Source organism: Salvelinus namaycush, unplaced genomic scaffold (genome assembly GCF_016432855.1).
Source record: "Salvelinus namaycush isolate Seneca unplaced genomic scaffold, SaNama_1.0 Scaffold244, whole genome shotgun sequence".
NCBI lineage: Eukaryota > Metazoa > Chordata > Actinopteri > Salmoniformes > Salmonidae > Salvelinus > Salvelinus namaycush.
In genome coordinates, this window is record NW_024059275.1 from 78504 (window position 1) to 98601 (window position 20098).

The window sequence follows — 20098 nt, forward strand, 5'->3', positions numbered from 1 at the left end:
GTCTACACCTGTTGTATTCAGCATTTCACTGTAAGGTCTACACCTGTTGTATTCAGCATTTCACTGTGAGGTCTACTACACCTGTTGTATTCAGCATTTCACTGTAAGGTCTACTACACCTGTTGTATTTGGCATTTCACTGTAAGGTCTACTACACCTGTTGTATTCAGCATTACACTGTAAGGTCTACTACACCTGTTGTATTTGGCATTTCACTGTGAGGTCTACTACACCTGTTGTATTCAGCATTTCACTGTAAGGTCTACTACACCTGTTGTATTTGGCATTTCACTGTAAGGTCTACTACACCTGTTGTATTTGGCATTTCACTGTGAGGTCTACACCTGTTGTATTTGGCGCACGTGACAAATAAACTTTGATTTGATTTGAGCCATGCAAAAAAGGTTGTATAACCAAAAGTAGTCTCTACATAGCTAGCACCAACTATCTACTTAGCTAATGTGGTTTGATGGTTGACACTGACAGGCAGCAGAAGTGACCGACTACAAGCGCTGACAGACACGGTCGTACAGTTTCCAGGTCCTAGCTAACTTTGCAGTATTTAGCTGGTGTGTTTACGGACATATTTAATCTCTCACTATCCCAGTCTGTTGTCCCCACTTGCTCCAAGATGTCCACCACTGTTCCTGTAGCCATGAAAGCGAAGGAAACTGAACTAAATGACTACCGCCCAGTAGCACTCACTTCTGTCATTATGAAGTGCTTTGAGAGGCATGTTAAGGATCATATCACCTCCACCTTACCTGACACCCTAGACCCAAGGACAACACAATTGCCATTGCCCTGCAACTGGATCCTGGACTTCATGACGGGGCGACCCCAGGTGGTGAGGGTAGGCTACTACAAATCCGCTACGCTGACCCTCAACATAGTGGTCCCACAGGGGTGCGTGCTCAGCTCCCTCCTGTACTCCCTGTTTACCCACGACTGGGGGGCTACACACGTCTCCAACCCAATCATTAAGTTTGCTGACGACACGATGGTGGTAGGTCTGATCACCGACGACGAGGAGGTCAGAGACCTGGATCAGTGTGGTGCCAGGACAACATATGAGCAAGACAAAGGAGCTGATCGTGGACTACAGGAAAAGGAGGGCCGAACACGCCCCCATTCACATCGACGGGGATGTACTCTTGAGAAGGTCAAGAGCTTCAAGTTCCGTTGTCCACATCACCAACAAACTATCATGGTCCAACACAGTCGTGAGGAGGGCACGATAATGCCTATTCCTCCTCAGAAGGCTGAAAAGATTTGTCATGGGTCCTCAGATGCTCAAAAAGTTATACAGCTGCACCATCGAGAGCATCCTGACCGTTTGCATCTTTGCTAGGTATGACAACTGCTCGGCATCCGACCTTAAGGCGCTAGAGAGGAGAGTGCGTTCGGCCCCGTACATCACTGGGAACGAGCTCCCTGCCATCCGGACCTCTAAACCAGGCGGTACGGCAAGCAGTCTGGGAACAAAATGATCCTTAACAGCTTCAACCCCCAAGCCATTAGACTGGTGAACAGCTTCTACCCCCAAGCCATTAGACTGCTGAACAGCTTCTACCCCCAAGCCATTAGACTGCTGAACAGCTTCTACCCCCAAGCCATTAGACTGCTGAACAGCTTCTACCCCCAAGCCATCAGACTGCTGAACAGCTTCTACCCCCAAGCCATCAGACTGCTGAACAGCTTCTACCCCCAAGCCATTAGACTGCTGAACAGCTTCTACCCCCAAGCCATTAGACTGCTGAACAGCTTCTACCCCCAAGCCATCAGACTGCTGAACAGCTTCTACCCCCAAGCCATTAGACTGCTGAACAGCTTCTACCCCCAAGCCATTAGACTGCTGAACAGCTTCTACCCCCAAGCCATCAGACTGCTGAACAGCTTCTACCCCCAAGCCATTAGACTGCTGAACAGCTTCTACCCCCAAGCCATCAGACTGCTGAACAGCTTCTACCCCCAAGCCATCAGACTGCTGAACAGCTTCTACCCCCAAGCCATCAGACTGCTGAACAGCTTCTACCCCCAAGCCATTAGACTGCTGAACAGCTTCTACCCCCAAGCCATCAGACTGCTGAACAGCTTCTACCCCCAAGTCAACAGACTGCTGAACAGCTTCTACCCCCAAGCCATCAGACTGCTGAACAGCTTCTACCCCCAAGCCATTAGACTGCTGAACAGCTTCTACCCCCAAGCCATTAGACTGCTGAACAGCTTCTACCCCCAAGCCATCAGACTGCTGAACAGCTTCTACCCCCAAGCCATCAGACTGCTGAACAGCTTCTACCCCCAAGCCATCAGACTGCTGAACAGCTTCTACCCCCAAGTCAACAGACTGCTGAACAGTTAATCAAATGGCCACCTGGACTATTTACATTGACCCCCTTATTTTATTATTATTATCTATTATTTATTTTTTGCACGGATTCTCTTGCACAGGCTCCTTGTGCACTCACTGGACTCTAACCACACATGCACACATACAAAAAAAGTGTAATATTCTCCCATATTACTTTCACATTTCCACAAACGTCAAAGTGTTTCCTTTCAAATGATATCAAGAATATGCATATCCTTGCTTCAGGTCCTGAGCTACAGGCAGTTAGATTTGGGTATGTCATTTTAGACGAAAATTGGAGGGAAAAGGGTCCGATCCTTAAGAGGTGAGCGAAGGGGCTGGCAGGTAAAATATAGTTTCTCCATGTCTCTGGCCCACACTCCAGTACGGTAGGTGGCGGTCATGCACCATAACGTTGGATGCCAACCACCGATAAACCCCACCGAAGAAGAAGTATTCGCTGATGTAGAACTTCTGCCACCGAAAGGTATATTTCTGACAGTTACTATATCCATCCAGCATTGTTATTATATTTCTCCATCGTTGAATGGAGCGCAATTGTCGACACAGTATTTCCTGGATTTGGTCAGAAAGCTGAATGCGGAAAGAATTAGCAGAGAAAAGGAACGCCATAATAGTCAGTCACTGGGATACATACTGTAACGACCCTGGGTTTATACGCGCGGATATCGACTCGATGCTTTTGGGGCACAGTCGATAGCGCGCTGGACTTCGGACTAGAAATTTGAGAGTTCAAGACCTGCTTCTTGCTGTTTCATTACAATACTGCTAAATACATTATTACCACTAAATTATACATTGGAGCCGGGAAATCTACCTGATCTGAATTTAGGCTTTGTTTAGCCTATACGTTTATTTATTTATAAATATCTTCTCTTCTGAAGTGCATATGTTCAGGCACTTCGGTCTTCACGTCAGTTATAAAATGCAGTTACTTATTAATTTTTCTTCAGCTCCACAGTTAACAAAATGCTACTGACAAAAACCTAAATAACAACATCCAATACAATAACAGTCCACGTTAAACGGTCGGCCCGTCTTTGGTCTTTTCAACGAACTCACTGTGAACATGGACTGACTATTATCCTTCAAATCTATGTTTTTTATTTAATCAGGGATATATTGAAAATGTAACAGACCATTTTGGCTGCAATGAATTATCTCTCTGACTGTTACCCTTCATTTTCATTTTTTTATGCAAGTCATTTAAAAACATGGGCTTATTTACAATGACGGCCTAGGAACAGTGGGTTAACTGCCTTGTTCAGGGGCAGAACGACAGATTTATACATTGTCAGGTCGGGGATTTGATCTAGCAACCTTTAGTTTCCTAGTCCAACAGCTCTATCCACTAGGCTACCCTGCCACCTCAATAAGATAGTAGTCTACTGTTTGTACTTGGCATAATGACTACTTACTCAGACAATATTGTAGGCCTTATCAATAATGTATTGTGGCTCTTCTAAACAGTAATATCTCTTACACACCTGAACAGGTAACTAGGTGATCCAGGGTTCTGATGACCTCGTGTTTTAGAATAGAGAACATTCACCTGACAGACACATTCCTGCTTCACCTGCTTCTTAACTTTGGAAACTTGTATTCCTACAAACGTTGCAAAGGTTTTGACCACCCAACAATGGCCACAGAGGTAACTAGTGTGTGTGTGTGTGTGTGTGTGACAGTGCTGGTGTGTGTGACAGCTTAAGCAGAGATTGACGTATGAGCTCTTGAGCTGTCATACTAGTTCAACGGGTGACTACTTTGCTCCTATCACTTCTGCTGCTCAGGACTCATATCCCTTCTGCTGCTCAGGACTCATATCCCTTCTGCTGGTCAGGACTCCTATCCCTTCTGCTGCTCAGGACTCCTATCCCTTCTGCTGCTCAGGACTCCTATCCCTTCTGCTGCTCAGGACTCCTATCCCTTCTGCTGGTCAGGACTCCTATCCCTTCTGCTGGTCAGGACTCATATCCCTTCTGCTGCTCAGGACTCCTATCCCTTCTGATGCTCAGGACTCATATCCCTTCTGCTGCTCAGGACTCCTATCCCTTCTGCTGCTCAGGACTCCTATCACTTGTGTGTCTCCTCGCTCAGACACTCTGGGGATTAAATCAACCTGGTAGATAGATTTGACTGTCAACTTTAAAGGGTCGATCTGCAGTTCAAACAACAAGATAGACAGATAGCAGCTGTCAACTAATACATGAGGATAGCTGTAGTAGTCTATAAGCCTATGTAGGCCTACGTAGACATGTAGACATGAATAAACTAAACTCAAAGGAACGGCTGAGAGCTGAAAACGGTTGAGGTACCTGCACCTTGTCAGCATTCATAAGTCGGCATTCATAAATATTGTTTATAGTGCTCTGCTTTAGACCAGGGCATTCCCTTTATAGTGCTCTGCTTTAGACCAGGGCATTCCCTTTATAGTGCACTGCTTTAGACCAGGGCATTCCCTTTATAGTGCACTGCTTTCGACCAGGGCATTCCCTTTATAGTGCTCTGCTTTAGACCAGGGCATTCCCTTTATAGTGCACTGCTTTCGACCAGGGCATTCCCTTTATAGTGCACTGCTTTAGACCAGGGCATTCCCTTTATAGTGCTCTGCTTTAGACCAGGGCATTCCCTTTATAGTGCACTGCTTTAGACCAGGGCATTCCCTTTATAGTGCACTGCTTTAGACCAGGGCATTCCCTTTATAGTGCACTGCTTTAGACCAGGGCATTCCCTTTATAGTGCTCTGCTTTAGACCAGGGCATTCCCTTTATAGTGCTCTGCTTTAGACCAGGGCATTCCCTTTATAGTGCACTGCTTTAGACCAGGGCATTCCCTTTATAGTGCTCTGCTTTAGACCAGGGCATTCCCTTTATAGTGCACTGCTTTCGACCAGGGCATTCCCTTTATAGTGCACTGCTTTAGACCAGGGAATTCCCTTTATAGTGCTCTGCTTTAGACCAGGGCATTCCCTTTATAGTGCACTGCTTTAGACCAGGGCATTCCCTTTATAGTGCACTGCTTTAGACCAGGGCATTCCCTTTATAGTGCTCTGCTTTAGACCAGGGCATTCCCTTTATAGTGCTCTGTTTTAGACCAGGGCATTCCCTTTATAGTGCACTGCTTTAGACCAGGGCATTCCCTTTATAGTGCACTGCTTTAGACCAGGGCATTCCCTTTATAGTGCTCTGCTTTAGACCAGGGCATTCCCTTTATAGTGCTCTGCTTTAGACCAGGGCATTCCCTTTATAGTGCTCTGCTTTAGACCAGGGCATTCCCTTTATAGTGCACTGCTTTAGACCAGAGCATTCCCTTTATAGTGCACTGCTTTAGACCAGGGCATTCCCTTTATAGTGCTCTGCTTTAGACCAGGGCATTCCCTTTATAGTGCACTGCTTTAGACCAGGGCATTCCCTTTATAGTGCACTGCTTTAGACCAGGGCATTCCCTTTATAGTGCACTGCTTTAGACCAGGGCATTCCCTTTATAGTGCTCTGCTTTAGACCAGGGCATTCCCTTTATAGTGCACTGCTTTAGACCAGGGCATTCCCTTTATAGTGCTCTGCTTTAGACCAGGGCATTCCCTTTATAGTGCACTGCTTTCGACCAGGGCATTCCCTTTATAGTGCTCTGCTTTAGACCAGGGCATAACCTTTATAGTGCACTGCTTTAGACCAGGGCATTCCCTTTATAGTGCTCTGCTTTAGACCAGGGCATTCCCTTTATAGTGCTCTGCTTTAGACCAGGGCATTCCCTTTATAGTGCTCTGCTTTAGACCAGGGCATTCCCTTTATAGTGCTCTGCTTTAGACCAGGGCATTCCCTTTATAGTGCACTGCTTTAGACCAGGGCATTCCCTTTATAGTGCACTGCTTTCGACCAGGACATTCCCTTTATAGTGCACTGCTTTAGACCAGGGCATTCCCTTTATAGTGCACTGCTTTAGACCAGGGCATTCCCTTTATAGTGCTCTGCTTTAGACCAGGGCATTCCCTTTATAGTGCACTGCTTTAGACCAGGGCATTCCCTTTATAGTGCACTGCTTTAGACCAGGGCATTCCCTTTATAGTGCACTGCTTTAGACCAGGGCATTCCCTTTATAGTGCTCTGCTTTAGACCAGGGCATTCCCTTTATAGTGCACTGCTTTAGACCAGGGCATTCCCTTTATAGTGCTCTGCTTTAGACCAGGGCATTCCCTTTATAGTGCACTGCTTTCGACCAGGGCATTCCCTTTATAGTGCTCGGCTTTCGACCAGGGCATTCCCTTTATAGTGCTCTGCTTTAGACCAGGGCATTCCCTTTATAGTGCACTGCTTTAGACCAGGGCATTCCCTTTATAGTGCACTGCTTTAGACCAGGGCATTCCCTTTATAGTGCACTGCTTTAGACCACGGCATTCCCTTTATAGTGCACTGCTTTAGACCAGGGCATTCCCTTTATAGTGCACTGCATTAGACCAGGGCATTCCCTTTATAGTGCTCTCCTTTCGACCAGGGCATTCCCTTTATAGTGCACTGCTTTTGACCAGGGCATTCCCTTTATAGTGCACTGCTTTAGACCAGGGCATTCCCTTTATAGTGCACTGCTTTTGACCAGGGCATTCCCTTTATAGTGCACTGCTTTAGACCAGGGCATTCCCTTTATAGTGCACTGCTTTTGACCAGGGCATTCCCTTTATAGTGCACTGCTTTAGACAAGGGCATTACCTTTATAGTGCTCTGCTTTAGACCAGGGCATTCCCTTTATAGTGCACTGCTTTTGACCAGGGCATTCCCTTTATAGTGCACTGCTTTAGACCAGGGCATTCCCTTTATAGTGCACTGCTTTTGACCAGGGCATTCCCTTTATAGTGCACTGCTTTAGACCAGGGCATTACCTTTATAGTGCACTGCTTTAGACCAGGGCATTCCCTTTATAGTGCACTGCTTTAGACCAGGGCATTCCCTTTATAGTGCTCTGCTTTAGACCAGGGCATTCCCTTTATAGTGCACTGCTTTAGACCAGGGCATTCCCTTTATAGTGCACTGCTTTAGACCAGGGCATTCCCTTTATAGTGCACTGCTTTAGACCAGGGCATTCCCTTTATAGTGCACTGCTTTAGACCAGGGCATTCCCTTTATAGTGCACTGCTTTAGACCAGGGCATTCCCTTTATAGTGCTCTGCTTTCGACCAGGGCATTCCCTTTATAGTGCACTGCTTTTGACCAGGGCATTCCCTTTATAGTGCTCTGCTTTAGACCAGGGCATTCCCTTTATAGTGCACTGCTTTAGACCAGGGCATTCCCTTTATAGTGCACTGCTTTCGACCAGGGCATTCCCTTTATAGTGCACTGCTTTAGACCAGGGCATTCCCTTTATAGTGCACTGCTTTAGACCAGGGCATTCCCTTTATAGTGCTCTGCTTTAGACCAGAGCATTCCCTTTATAGTGCTCTGCTTTAGACCAGGGCATTCCCTTTATAGTGCACTGCTTTAGACCAGGGCATTCCCTTTATAGTGCACTGCTTTATACCAGGGCATTCCCTTTATAGTGCTCTGCTTTAGACCAGGGCATTCCCTTTATAGTGCTCTGCTTTAGACCAGGGCATTCCCTTTATAGTGCACTGCTTTAGACCAGGGCATTCCCTTTATAGTGCTCTGCTTTAGACCAGGGCATTCCCTTTATAGTGCACTGCTTTAGACCAGGGCATTCCCTTTATAGTGCACTGCTTTAGACCAGGGCATTCCCTTTATAGTGCTCTGCTTTAGACCAGGGCATTCCCTTTATAGTGCTCTGCTTTAGACCAGGGCATTCCCTTTATAGTGCTCTGCTTTCGACCAGGGCATTCCCTTTATAGTGCTCTGCTTTCGACCAGGGCATTCCCTTTATAGTGCACTGCTTTAGACCAGGGCATTCCCTTTATATTGCACTGCTTTAGACCAGGGCATTCCCTTTATAGTGCTCTGCTTTAGACCAGGGCATTCCCTTTATAGTGCTCTGCTTTAGACCAGGGCATTCCCTTTATAGTGCTCTGCTTTAGACCAGGGCATTCCCTTTATAGTGCACTGCTTTAGACCAGGGCATTCCCTTTATAGTGCTCTGCTTTAGACCAGGGCATTCCCTTTATAGTGCTCTGCTTTAGACCAGGGCATTCCCTTTATAGTGCACTGCTTTAGACCAGGGCATTCCCTTTATAGTGCACTGCTTTCGACCAGGGCATTCCCTTTATAGTGCTCTGCTTTTGACCAGGGCATTCCCTTTATAGTGCACTGCTTTAGACCAGGGAATTCCCTTTATAGTGCACTGCTGGTCCAGATCAGGCACACATGGCAGGGACGCTGGTCTACTTTGAGCTTAATAATTCTCTGTGAGAGAGGTCAGTCGGAGCCTTATAAGGTGTAATGTATTTGGTAATTAGGGGTTATGGCCTAAATTACTGCTCCCAACTTATTTGCTGTCATTGTCAAGCCCAAACTAGGACAAGAAGTTGACATGATAGCAACAACCAGACTGGCACTCAGGCTACCTTTCACTGAGTTGACATGATGGCAACAACCAGACTGGCACTCAGGCTACCTTTCACTGAGTTGACATGATAGCAACAACCAGACTGGCACTCAGGCTACCTTTCACTGAGTTGACATGATGGCAACAACCAGACTGGCACTCAGGCTACCTTTCACTGAGTTGACATGATGGCAACAACCAGACTGGCACTCAGGCTACCTTTCACTGAGTTGACATGATGGCAACAACCAGACTGGCACTCAGGCTACCTTTCACTGAGTTGACATGATAGCAACAACCAGACTGGCACTCAGGCTACCTTTCACTGAGTTGACATGATAGCAACAACCAGACTGGCACTCAGGCTACCTTTCACTGAGTTGACATGATAGCAACAACCAGACTGGCACTCAGGCTACCTTTCACTTAGTTGACATGATGGCAACAACCAGACTGGCACTCAGGCTACCTTTCACTGAGTTGACATGATGGCAACAACCAGACTGGCACTCAGGCTACCTTTCACTGAGTTGACATGATGGCAACAACCAGACTGGCACTCAGGCTACCTTTCACTGAGTTGACATGATAGCAACAACCAGACTGGCACTCAGGCTACCTTTCACTGAGTTGACATGATGGCAACAACCAGACTGGCACTCAGGCTACCTTTCACTGAGTTGACATGATGGCAACAACCAGACTGGCACTCAGGCTACCTTTCACTGAGTTGACATGATGGCAACAACCAGACTGGCACTCAGGCTACCTTTCACTGAGTTGACATGATAGCAACAACCAGACTGGCACTCAGGCTACCTTTCACTGAGTTGACATGATAGCAACAACCAGACTGGCACTCAGGCTACCTTTCACTGAGTTGACATGATAGCAACAACCAGACTGGCACTCAGGCTACCTTTCACTGAGTTGACATGATAGCAACAACCAGACTGGCACTCAGGCTACCTTTCACTGAGTTGACATGATAGCAACAACCAGACTGGCACTCAGGCTACCTTTCACTGAGTTGACATGATAGCAACAACCAGACTGGCACTCAGGCTACCTTTCACTGAGTTGACATGATAGCAACAACCAGACTGGCACTCAGGCTACCTTTCACTGAGTTGACATGTTAGCAACAACCAGACTGGCACTCAGGCTACCTTTCACTTAGTTGACATGATGGCAACAACCAGACTGGCACTCAGGCTACCTTTCACTGAGTTGACATGATGGCAACAACCAGACTGGCACTCAGGCTACCTTTCACTGAGTTGACATGATAGCAACAACCAGACTGGCACTCAGGCTACCTTTCACTTAGTTGACATGATAGCAACAACCAGACTGGCACTCAGGCTACCTTTCACTGAGTTGACATGATGGCAACAACCAGACTGGCACTCAGGCTACCTTTCACTGAGTTGACATGATGGCAACAACCAGACTGGCACTCAGGCTACCTTTCACTGAGTTGACATGATGGCAACAACCAGACTGGCACTCAGGCTACCTTTCACTGAGTTGACATGATGGCAACAACCAGACTGGCACTCAGGCTACCTTTCACTGAGTTGACATGATGGCAACAACCAGACTGGCACTCAGGCTACCTTTCACTTAGTTGACATGATGGCAACAACCAGACTGGCACTCAGGCTACCTTTCACTGAGTTGACATGATGGCAACAACCAGACTGGCACTCAGGCTACCTTTCACTGAGTTGACATGATGGCAACAACCAGACTGGCACTCAGGCTACCTTTCACTGAGTTGACATGATGGCAACAACCAGACTGGCACTCAGGCTACCTTTCACTGAGTTGACATGATGGCAACAACCAGACTGGCACTCAGGCTACCTTTCACTGAGTTGACATGATGGCAACAACCAGACTGGCACTCAGGCTACCTTTCACTGAGTTGACATGATGGCAACAACCAGACTGGCACTCAGGCTACCTTTCACTGAGTTGACATGATGGCAACAACCAGACTGGCACTCAGGCTACCTTTCACTGAGTTGACATGATGACAACAACCAGACTGGCACTCAGGCTACCTTTCACTGAGTTGACATGATGGCAACAACCAGACTGGCACTCAGGCTACCTTTCACTGAGTTGACATGATGGCAACAACCAGACTGGCACTCAGGCTACCTTTCACTGAGTTGACATGATGGCAACAACCAGACTGGCACTCAGGCTACCTTTCACTGAGTTGACATGATGGCAACAACCAGACTGGCACTCAGGCTACCTTTCACTGAGTTGACATGATGGCAACAACCAGACTGGCACTCAGGCTACCTTTCACTGAGTTGACATGATAGCAACAACCAGACTGGCACTCAGGCTACCTTTCACTGAGTTGACATGATGGCAACAACCAGACTGGCACTCAGGCTACCTTTCACTGAGTTGACATGATGGCAACAACCAGACTGGCACTCAGGCTACCTTTCACTGAGTTGACATGATATGTGTAACTCTGTGTTGTTGTTTGTGTCGCACTGCTTTGCTTTATCTTGGCCAGGTCGCAGTTGTAAATGAGAACTTGTTCTCAACTTGCCTACCTGGTTAAATAAAGGTTAAATAAAAAATAAATAAAACATTCTCTATAATACTGTATAATATTGTACAATATTGTGTAATACTCTATAATATTGTATAATACTGTATACTACTCTATAATATTGCATAATAATCTATAATATTGTATAATACTCTATAATATTGCATAATAATCTATAATATTGTATAATACTCTATAGTATTGTATAATACTCTATAATATTGCTCCCCCCCCCCCAAAAAAAACTGGAAATCCCCTTAAACTCTCAACTCATTGAAAGCTAATTTGGGCCATTGTATCATTATTAACTAATCTTTTACTTTCCCTTTCATTTTCCTGACCAATAGAAGTGGGAGTATCCCAGACAGAGCAGCAGTGATTATCCTGGGTTCTGTTTCCATTTTCAGCAGTTCTTCTGCCACTACTGATAATGAAATTTCATTCTTGCATAATCTGACATACTATATTGTTTTCCCCCTCTTTCATTTCATGTTTTGTTTTTTTAACCAAATGGATCAGTCTGAGATCCATACTGAAGTAGGACGTATCATCTGAGAGACCAGGTAAGGATACAGCTTCACAATGCAGCCCACATCCTACATAGTTTTTAGCGGGTACATTGACAGCTAATGTAAAGCTGCGTCACACACTGCTGGGTCATAGTCACGTACCTTTTGGGCCGAGAGAACCACAATGGGAAATAAATTGCTTTAAAGTGTTATCCTCAATATGCATTTAAATGTATTGTATCCACATGTGTTGTTGAATTGCGTTTTTTTTTTTTACTGTCAAATCTAATATAAATAAATATGTACATTTTGTTGAGGATTTCTTCTCTGCTCTCTCCTACTCTCTCAACAGCACAGAGATGTCTTTCGCACGTGATAAACTGTCTTTGCACCTGCGCTGCAGAATGGGGGAGTTTATGAAAAGAGTGAAAGCCACAGAGCTCATGGCCAACCTCCCCTGCCTTACACAGTCTGACAGGGTGGGTAAGCTGTGTTGGATGTTGGTCATTGGCTTATTCAGGTCTGATTATGTTTGTTCGTGGTAGATGCTAAGTGAGATCTTTGGTACGACCCTATCCTAAACCCTAACCTTTATCCCTTACTCTGACCTTAACCCTTACTTTAACCATTTTAAGATTTTAACTTCAATGGGGTGATGTCACAGTTTGACGTCCCAATAATCCCACTTAGCATTTACCGTTTCTTCAATGTAAGATATTATCCTTGTTATGGATGTCATGATTAAGGCCAGTTGTTTTGGATGACAAATCCGTGCACAACATTTGAGAGAAATAAGCTTTTTATGCGTATGGAACATTTCTGGGATCTTTTATTTCAGCTCATGAAACATGGGACCAACACTTTACATGTTGCGTTTATATTTTTGTTCAGTGTATGAGCAAACTGCTTCGACTGGGAAGCATACGATACGTTTTAGGACCCTCTAACTGAACTCTGGACCTCGAAGCCAGTTCCACTGCATTTTTTCAGTGTTCCTCCTCCAATCAGGGACTGATTTAGACCTGGGACACCAGGTGGGTGATTCCCCTCTAATCAGGGCCTGATTTAGACCTGGGACATCAGGTGGGTGATTCCCCTCTAGTCAGGGACTGATTTAGACCTGGGACACCGGGTGGGTGATTCCCCTCTAATCAGGAACTGATTTAGACCTGGGACACCAGGTGGGTGATTCCCCTCTAGTCAGGGACTGATTTAGACCTGGGACACCGGGTGGGTGATTCCCCTCTAATCAGGAACTGATTTAGACCTGGGACACCGGGTGGGTGATTCCCCTCTAATCAGGAACTGATTTAGACCTGGGACACCAGGTGGGTGATTCCCCTCTAATCAGGGACTGATTTAGACCTGGGACACCGGGTGGGTGATTCCCCTCTAATCAGGAACTGATTTAGACCTGGGACATCAGGTGGGTGATTCCCCTCTAGTCAGGGACTGATTTAGACCTGGGACACCGGGTGGGTGATTCCCCTCTAATCAGGAACTGATTTAGACCTGGGACACCAGGTGGGTGATTCCCCTCTAGTCAGGGACTGATTTAGACCTGGGACACCGGGTGGGTGATTCCCCTCTAATCAGGAACTGATTTAGACCTGGGACACCGGGTGGGTGATTCCCCTCTAATCAGGAACTGATTTAGACCTGGGACACCAGGTGGGTGATTCCCCTCTAATCAGGGACTGATTTAGACCTGGGACACCAGGTGGGTGATTCCCCTCTAATCAGGAACTGATTTAGACCTGGGACACCAGGTGGGTGATTCCCCTCTAATCAGGAACTGATTTAGACCTGGGACACCAGGTGGGTGATTCCCCTCTAATCAGGGCCTGATTTAGACCTGGGACACCAGGTGGGTGATTCCCCTCTAATCAGGGACTGTTGTGCAACGAATGTGCTTTTTTCGCGAATGCGCTTTTGTTAAATCATCACCCGCTTGGCGAAGTAGGCTGTGATTCAATGATAAATTAACAGCCACCGCATTGATTATATGCAACGCAGGACAAACAAGTTAAACCAGTAATATCGTCAACCAGGTGTAGTTAACTAGTGATTATGTGAAGATTGATAGTTTTTTTATAAGATAAGTTTAATGCTAGCTAGCAACTTACCTTGGCTCTTTGCTGCACTCGCGTAACAGGTGGTCAGCCTGCCATGCAGTCTCCTCGTGGAGTGCAATGTAATCGGCCATAATCGGTGTCCAAAAATGCCGATTACCGATTGTTTTGAAAACTTGAAATCGTCCCTAAATAATCGGCCATGCCGATTAATCGGTCGACCTCTAGTATGGATCTCGCTTTGTGCACAGGGCTTTGTCATGCTGAAACAGGAAGCCCCAGACCATTATTCTTCCTCCACCAAACTTTACAGTTGGCACTATGCATTAGGTCAGGTAGCGTTCTCCTGGCATCCTCCAAACTCAGATTTGTCTGTCGGACTGTCAGATGGTGAAGCGTGTTTTATCACTCCAGAGAACGCATTTCCACTGCTCCATAGTCCAATGGCGGTGATGCTTGGCATTGCGCATGGTGATCTTTGGCTTGTGTGCGGCTGCTCAGCCACGGAAACCCATTTCACGAAGCTCCCGACGAACAGTTATTGTGCTGACGATGCTTCCAGAGGCAGTTTGGAACTCGGTAGTGAGTGTTACAACCAAGAACAGACAATTTTTACGCCCTTCAGCACTCGGCGGTACCGTTCTGTGAGCGTGTGTGGCCTATCACTTCGCGGCTGATGCCGTTTTTGCTTCTAGACGTTTCCACTTCACAATAACAGCACTTACAGTTGACCGGGGCAGCTCTAGCAGGGCAGATATCTGGCGAACTGACTTGTTGGAAAGGTGGCATCCTATGACGGTGCCACGTTGAAAGTCACTGAGCTCTTCAGTAAGGCCATTCTACCCCAATGTTTGTCTAGATTGCATGGCTGTGTGCTCGATTTTATGCACCTGTCAGCAACGTGTGTGGCTGAAATAGTGAAATCCACTAATTTGAAGGGGTGTCCACATACTTGTGTGTAGTTCTAGTTTTTCAAATATTCTCATTCATCATATTCTTAGGAGGAAATCCAGGCCATGAATAACCGTATTGGTAACTCAAGTGCAATGCAGATCCTGCTGGACTATGTGCAGAAGAGAATGAACTGGCCAGAAGAGTTGATGTCAGCCCTGGAGGTGGTGGAGCATCAGGACCTGGCTGATGAACTGAGAGCAGAGTGGAACAAGCACAACCAGACCAGTAAGTCACCATCAAATTAAATCAAACTTTATTTAAAGTGGGTTAAAAAAACAGACTTTACAGTGAAACATCACTGGACACTCAGACTTTTGTCTGTGATAAAACATCACTGGACACTAGGAACTTTGTCTGTGATAGAACATCACTGGACACTAGTACCTTTGTCTGTGACTCCGTTCAAAATTGTGGATATGACGAGAGGGGAAAATTACATTTTTTTGTTGGTACTGTTCAACCCCTCTGAGCCCGATTCCTCTATGTTTCTTCCTAAGGTCCTGCCTTTCTAGGGAGTTTTTCCAGGCCACTGTGCTTCTGCACCAGCATTTCTTACTCTTTGGGGTTTTAAACTGGGTATCTGTACAGCACTTTGTGAAAACTGTTGATGTATAAAGGGCTTTATAAGGGTGGTGTATAAAGGGCTTTATAAGGGTGATGTATAAAGGGCTTTATAAGGGTGATGTATAAAGGGCTTTATAAGCTGCTGATGTATAAAGGGCTTTATAAGGGTGATGTATAAAGGGCTTTATAAGCTGCTGATGTAAAAAGGGCTTTATAAGGGTGATGTATAAAGGGCTTTATAAGGGTGGCGTATAAAGGGCTTTTTAAGCTGCTGATGTATAAAGGGCTTATAAGGGTGATGTATAAAGGGCTTTATAAGGGTGATGTATAAAGGGCTTTATAAGGGTGATGTATAAAGGGCTTTATAAGGGTGATGTATAAAGGGCTTTATAAGAGTGATGTATAAAGGGCTTTATAAGGGTGATGTATAAAGGGCTTTATAAACTACTGATGTATAAAGGGCTTTATAAGGGTGGTGTATAAAGGGCTTTGTAAGGGTGATGTATAAAGGGCTTTATAAACTACTGATGTATAAAGAGCTTTATAAGGGTGATGTATAAAGGGCTTTATAAACTACTGATGTATAAAGGGCTTTATAAGGGTGATGTATAAAGGGCTTTATAAGGGTGATGTATAAAGGGCTTTATAAACTACTGATGTATAAAGGGCTTTATAAGGGTGATGTATAAAGGGCTTTGTAAGGGTGATGTATAAAGGGCTTTATAAGGGTGATGTATAAAGGGCTTTATACGGGTGATGTATAAAGGGCTTTATCAGCTGTTGATGTATAAAGGGCTTTATACGGGTGATGTATAAAGGGCTTTATAAGCTGCTGATGTATAAAGGGCTTTATAAGGGTGGTGTATAAAGGGCTTTATAAGGGTGATGTATAAAGGGCTTTATAAGGGTGGTGTTTAAAGGGCTTTATAAGGGTGGTGTTTAAAGGGCTTTATAAGGGTGACGTATAAAGGGCTTTATAAGGGTGATGTATAAAGGGCTTTATAAGGGTGATGTATAAAGGGCTTTATAAGGGTGATGTATAAAGGGCTTTATAAACTGCTGATGTATAAAGGGCTTTATAAGCTCCCCTGTCGTTCTGCCCCTGAACAAGGCAGTTAACCCACTGTTCCTAGGCCGTCATTGTAAATAAGAATGTGTTCTTAACTGACTTGCCTAGTTAAAATAAATAAATAATAAAAATGCATTTGATTGATTAAATGCTGTATATGACTGGACCACTTTATTAATCCCAGGACATTTTCCACCAGGTTTCACCATTACAATAAATATCAGACAGAACATGGGGGGTAAATATGTTTGGGGATGTTGATGTGCCTTATTCTTATATACATCAACTAATTTCCTTTTTAAAGTTTAATCTGCTTTTGTTTTCCCCAGATCCTTCTCCTGCTGCTCCTCCTACCAGCCCATCTCTGCCCATCTCAGAGAGCTCTGATGACCCTACATCTTCTATGGTTCTCCCAGCTTGGCCAGCACCACCTTCAGAGTCACTCAGCCTTGAGATTACTGCCTGTCCGGAGGATGGTGGCCAGCCAGTAGTCCCCACAAGTTCAGTTGCTGTGGCTCCCGTCGCTGGCGCCTCCCCATCGCCAGCTCCACAGGCTCTCGAAGCAGCAGTAAGCCGTGTCACAGCCACCCAGGCAGCACCTTTGCCTGTCTCAGTGAAAGTGGAACCCACAGTGGTCTCTGAACCACAAACTCCACTCTCTCACTCTGATAACGCTGCCTCCTCCCAGCCTGGTCCTGTAGAAACTGGATCGCTGGAGGATAACCCATCTCATATAGTCCTGTCTGAAACCACTCTCACCTTGCCTGTGTCAGACCTAAACCCAGCCCTGTCCCAAACTAAATACACCCCCACCGCTGCTGCCCCTGCCTCGGTCCAGGCCCCTGAGAGACGTCCGGTTCAGGACACCACGCCACCAACAGCCAAAGTGACCACCTACCACCAGAAGCCAGTAGAGGACTCTGATCCAACTGCAACTCAGGTGAATAGTATTTCTTGTGAGATTTTGTATGTTTGCTGACTAGATAGAGTTAAACTGAATTTATCTTACTAATTAAATGAAATCTGTTGACCACATCTACATTTTGAAATATCAGTGAAGAGTTGAAAACATTGACGAGAAGCGGGAACTAAAAGCGATCTCTCCTCCAGGTGACTGAAGATGACCAGCACACTGAGCCGCCTCAGAGCCCCGAGAGCCATCACTTCTCCCCGGTCACGGCCCCAGCCTCAACCCCGGTGCATACCTCCATGGATGAGGATAACCGGGAGCTCAGCAAGCCTGACGTTCTCCTCAGTGAGAACCAGCCATACTCAGGAGGCTCATGGCTTCTGCAGATGGATAGCGGGTCAGTGTCGGACCCAGAGCCGGCTGCTGTGACCAGTCCTGCTGCTGTGACCTGTCCTGCTGCTGTGACCAGTCCTGCTGCTGTGACCAGTCCTGCTGCTGTGACCTGTCCTGCTTCTGTGACCAGTCCTGCTGCTGTAACCTGTCCTGCTGCTGTGACCTGTCCTGCTGCTGTGACCTGTCCTGCTGCTGTGACCAGTCCTGCTACTGTGACCAGTCCTGCTGCTGTGACCTGTCCTGCTGCTGTGACCAGTCCTGCTGCTGTGACCAGTCCTGCTACTGTGACCAGTCCTGCTACTGTGACCAGTCCTGCTGCTGTGACCAGTCCTGCTGCTGTGACCTGTCCTGCTGCTGTGACCAGTCCTGCTGCTGTGACCTGTCCTGCTGCTGTGACCTGTCCTGCTGCTGTGACCTGTCCTGCTCCTGTGACCAGTCCTGCTGCTGTGACCTGTCCTGCTGCTGTGACCAGTCCTGCTGTGGTCCCAGACCCCGTCCCAGAGCCCTTGTCTAATGTTCCAGGCCCTCTGACTACTGCAACGCCTCTGCCATGTCAGGAGCATGGAGTCTCTGAGGAGATAGAGGCATCCGTGTCCCGTAACGAGCCTGAGGAGGACATGTACCAGGAGGTGCTGATCAATGTAATTCATGTGTCTGAGGACGCATACATCCTGAATCAGGAAGGCCAAACACAGAGCACGCTGGGTAATAATGATGCAGGTGTTTCTGAAACACTCCCACCAGTTCAGAACCACAACAGACAATCCCAGATCACACCTCTCTCTGGATCTACAGAACTTGACCTGTCGTCTGGTCCGAACCAGCACGGCCAAACTGAGGACAGTCTGGGGAAAGTAGTTAGTAAGTTTGAAGACTCTCAGGGTCTGATGATGATTGCTAACGGCCAAGCCGCCAGCCCCTCAACCAAACAGCCTGATCTACCACCTCCAGCCACTTCTCCTTCTGTCACCATCGTCAACGGCTCCTCCACTGATAACTGTCCTCTCCCGGAGGCTGTGGAGGCAGAGGTCATGCTCAAGGCCATGATGGCTAGCGTTGTACCTGAGCTGAAGCAGAAACAGGAGGGGGAGGGAGCCAGAAGAGGAGGGAGCTACTACTTCCTGGGGGCTGCTGTCCTGAGTGTCTCAGCCCTGTTTGTGGCCTGGAGGATGAAGAATTAAGGGTTTTGGGAAAGAAGGAGTTTGTGTCTCAAGTTTGTCTTTCCATGATTCTGTCTCCAAATTAACTATAGGACTATGATTCATCTGTCCAGGAAACCTACTCATACTAGTGTATATTGTGCACTCCTAAAGAACACAAGGATCTCAAGTCCAACATTCTGTTCACTAGGATCTCAGGCCGCATCTATGCTTACTGTAAATATATGTTCACTAGGATCTCAGGCCGCATCTATGTTTACTGTAAATATATGTTCACTAGGATCTCAGGCCCCATCTATGTTTACTGTAAATATATGTTCACTAGGATCTCAGGCCCCATCTATGTTTACTGTAAATATATGTTCACTAGGATCTCAGGCCCCATCTATGTTTACTGTAAATATATGTTCACTAGGATCTCAGGCCGCATCTATGCTTAGTGTAAATATATGTTCACTAGGATCTCAGGCCCCATCTATGTTTACTGTAAATATATGTTCACTAGGATCTCAGGCCACATCTATGTTTACTGTAAATATATGTTCACTAGGATCTCAGGCCGCATCTATGCTTACTGGAACTATATGTTCACTAGGATCTCAGGCCCCATCTATGTTTACTGTAAAAATATGTTCACTAGGATCTCAGGCCGCATCTATGCTTACTGTAAATATATGTTCACTAGGATCTCAGGCCCCATCTATGTTTACTGTAAAAATATGTTCACTAGGATCTCAGGCCCCATCTATGTTTACTGTAAATATATGTTCACTAGGATCTCAGGCCCCATCTATGTTTACTGTAAATATATGTTCACTAGGATCTCAGGCCCCATCTATGTTTACTGTAAAAATATGTTCACTAGGATCTCAGGCCCCATCTATGTTTACTGTAAATATATGTTCACTAGGATCTCAGGCCCCATCTATGTTTACTGTAAATATATGTTCACTAGGATCTCAGGCCCCATCTATGTTTACTGTAAATATATGTTCACTAGGATCTCAGGCCCCATCTATGTTTACTGTA

General features: G+C 46.1%; 1 protein-coding gene across 1 annotated transcript; it reads left to right on the forward strand.

Moving 5' to 3' along the window:
* Nucleotides 1-2793: 2793 nt before the first annotated feature.
* Nucleotides 2794-19108, forward strand: LOC120038941 (calphotin-like). Its single transcript, XM_038984483.1, has 7 exons — nucleotides 2794-2837; nucleotides 3867-4022; nucleotides 11958-12001; nucleotides 12300-12426; nucleotides 15021-15198; nucleotides 16936-17546; nucleotides 17717-19108. Exons 4-7 carry the CDS (start codon nucleotides 12307-12309, stop codon nucleotides 19088-19090), a joined length of 2283 nt encoding a protein of 760 aa, XP_038840411.1. The 5' UTR covers nucleotides 2794-2837; nucleotides 3867-4022; nucleotides 11958-12001; nucleotides 12300-12306; the 3' UTR covers nucleotides 19091-19108.
* The last annotated feature ends 990 nt before the right edge of the window (nucleotides 19109-20098 follow it).

Coding starts and splice junctions, on each gene's coding strand:
- LOC120038941 (XM_038984483.1), top strand. CDS start 12,307: ATGTCTTTCGCACGTGATAAACTGTCTTTGCACCTGCGCTGCAGAATG. Junction 12,427..15,020: donor GCCTTACACAGTCTGACAGG/GTGGGTAAGCTG, acceptor TCATATTCTTAG/GAGGAAATCCAGGCCATGAA. Junction 17,547..17,716: donor CTGATCCAACTGCAACTCAG/GTGAATAGTATT, acceptor TCTCTCCTCCAG/GTGACTGAAGATGACCAGCA.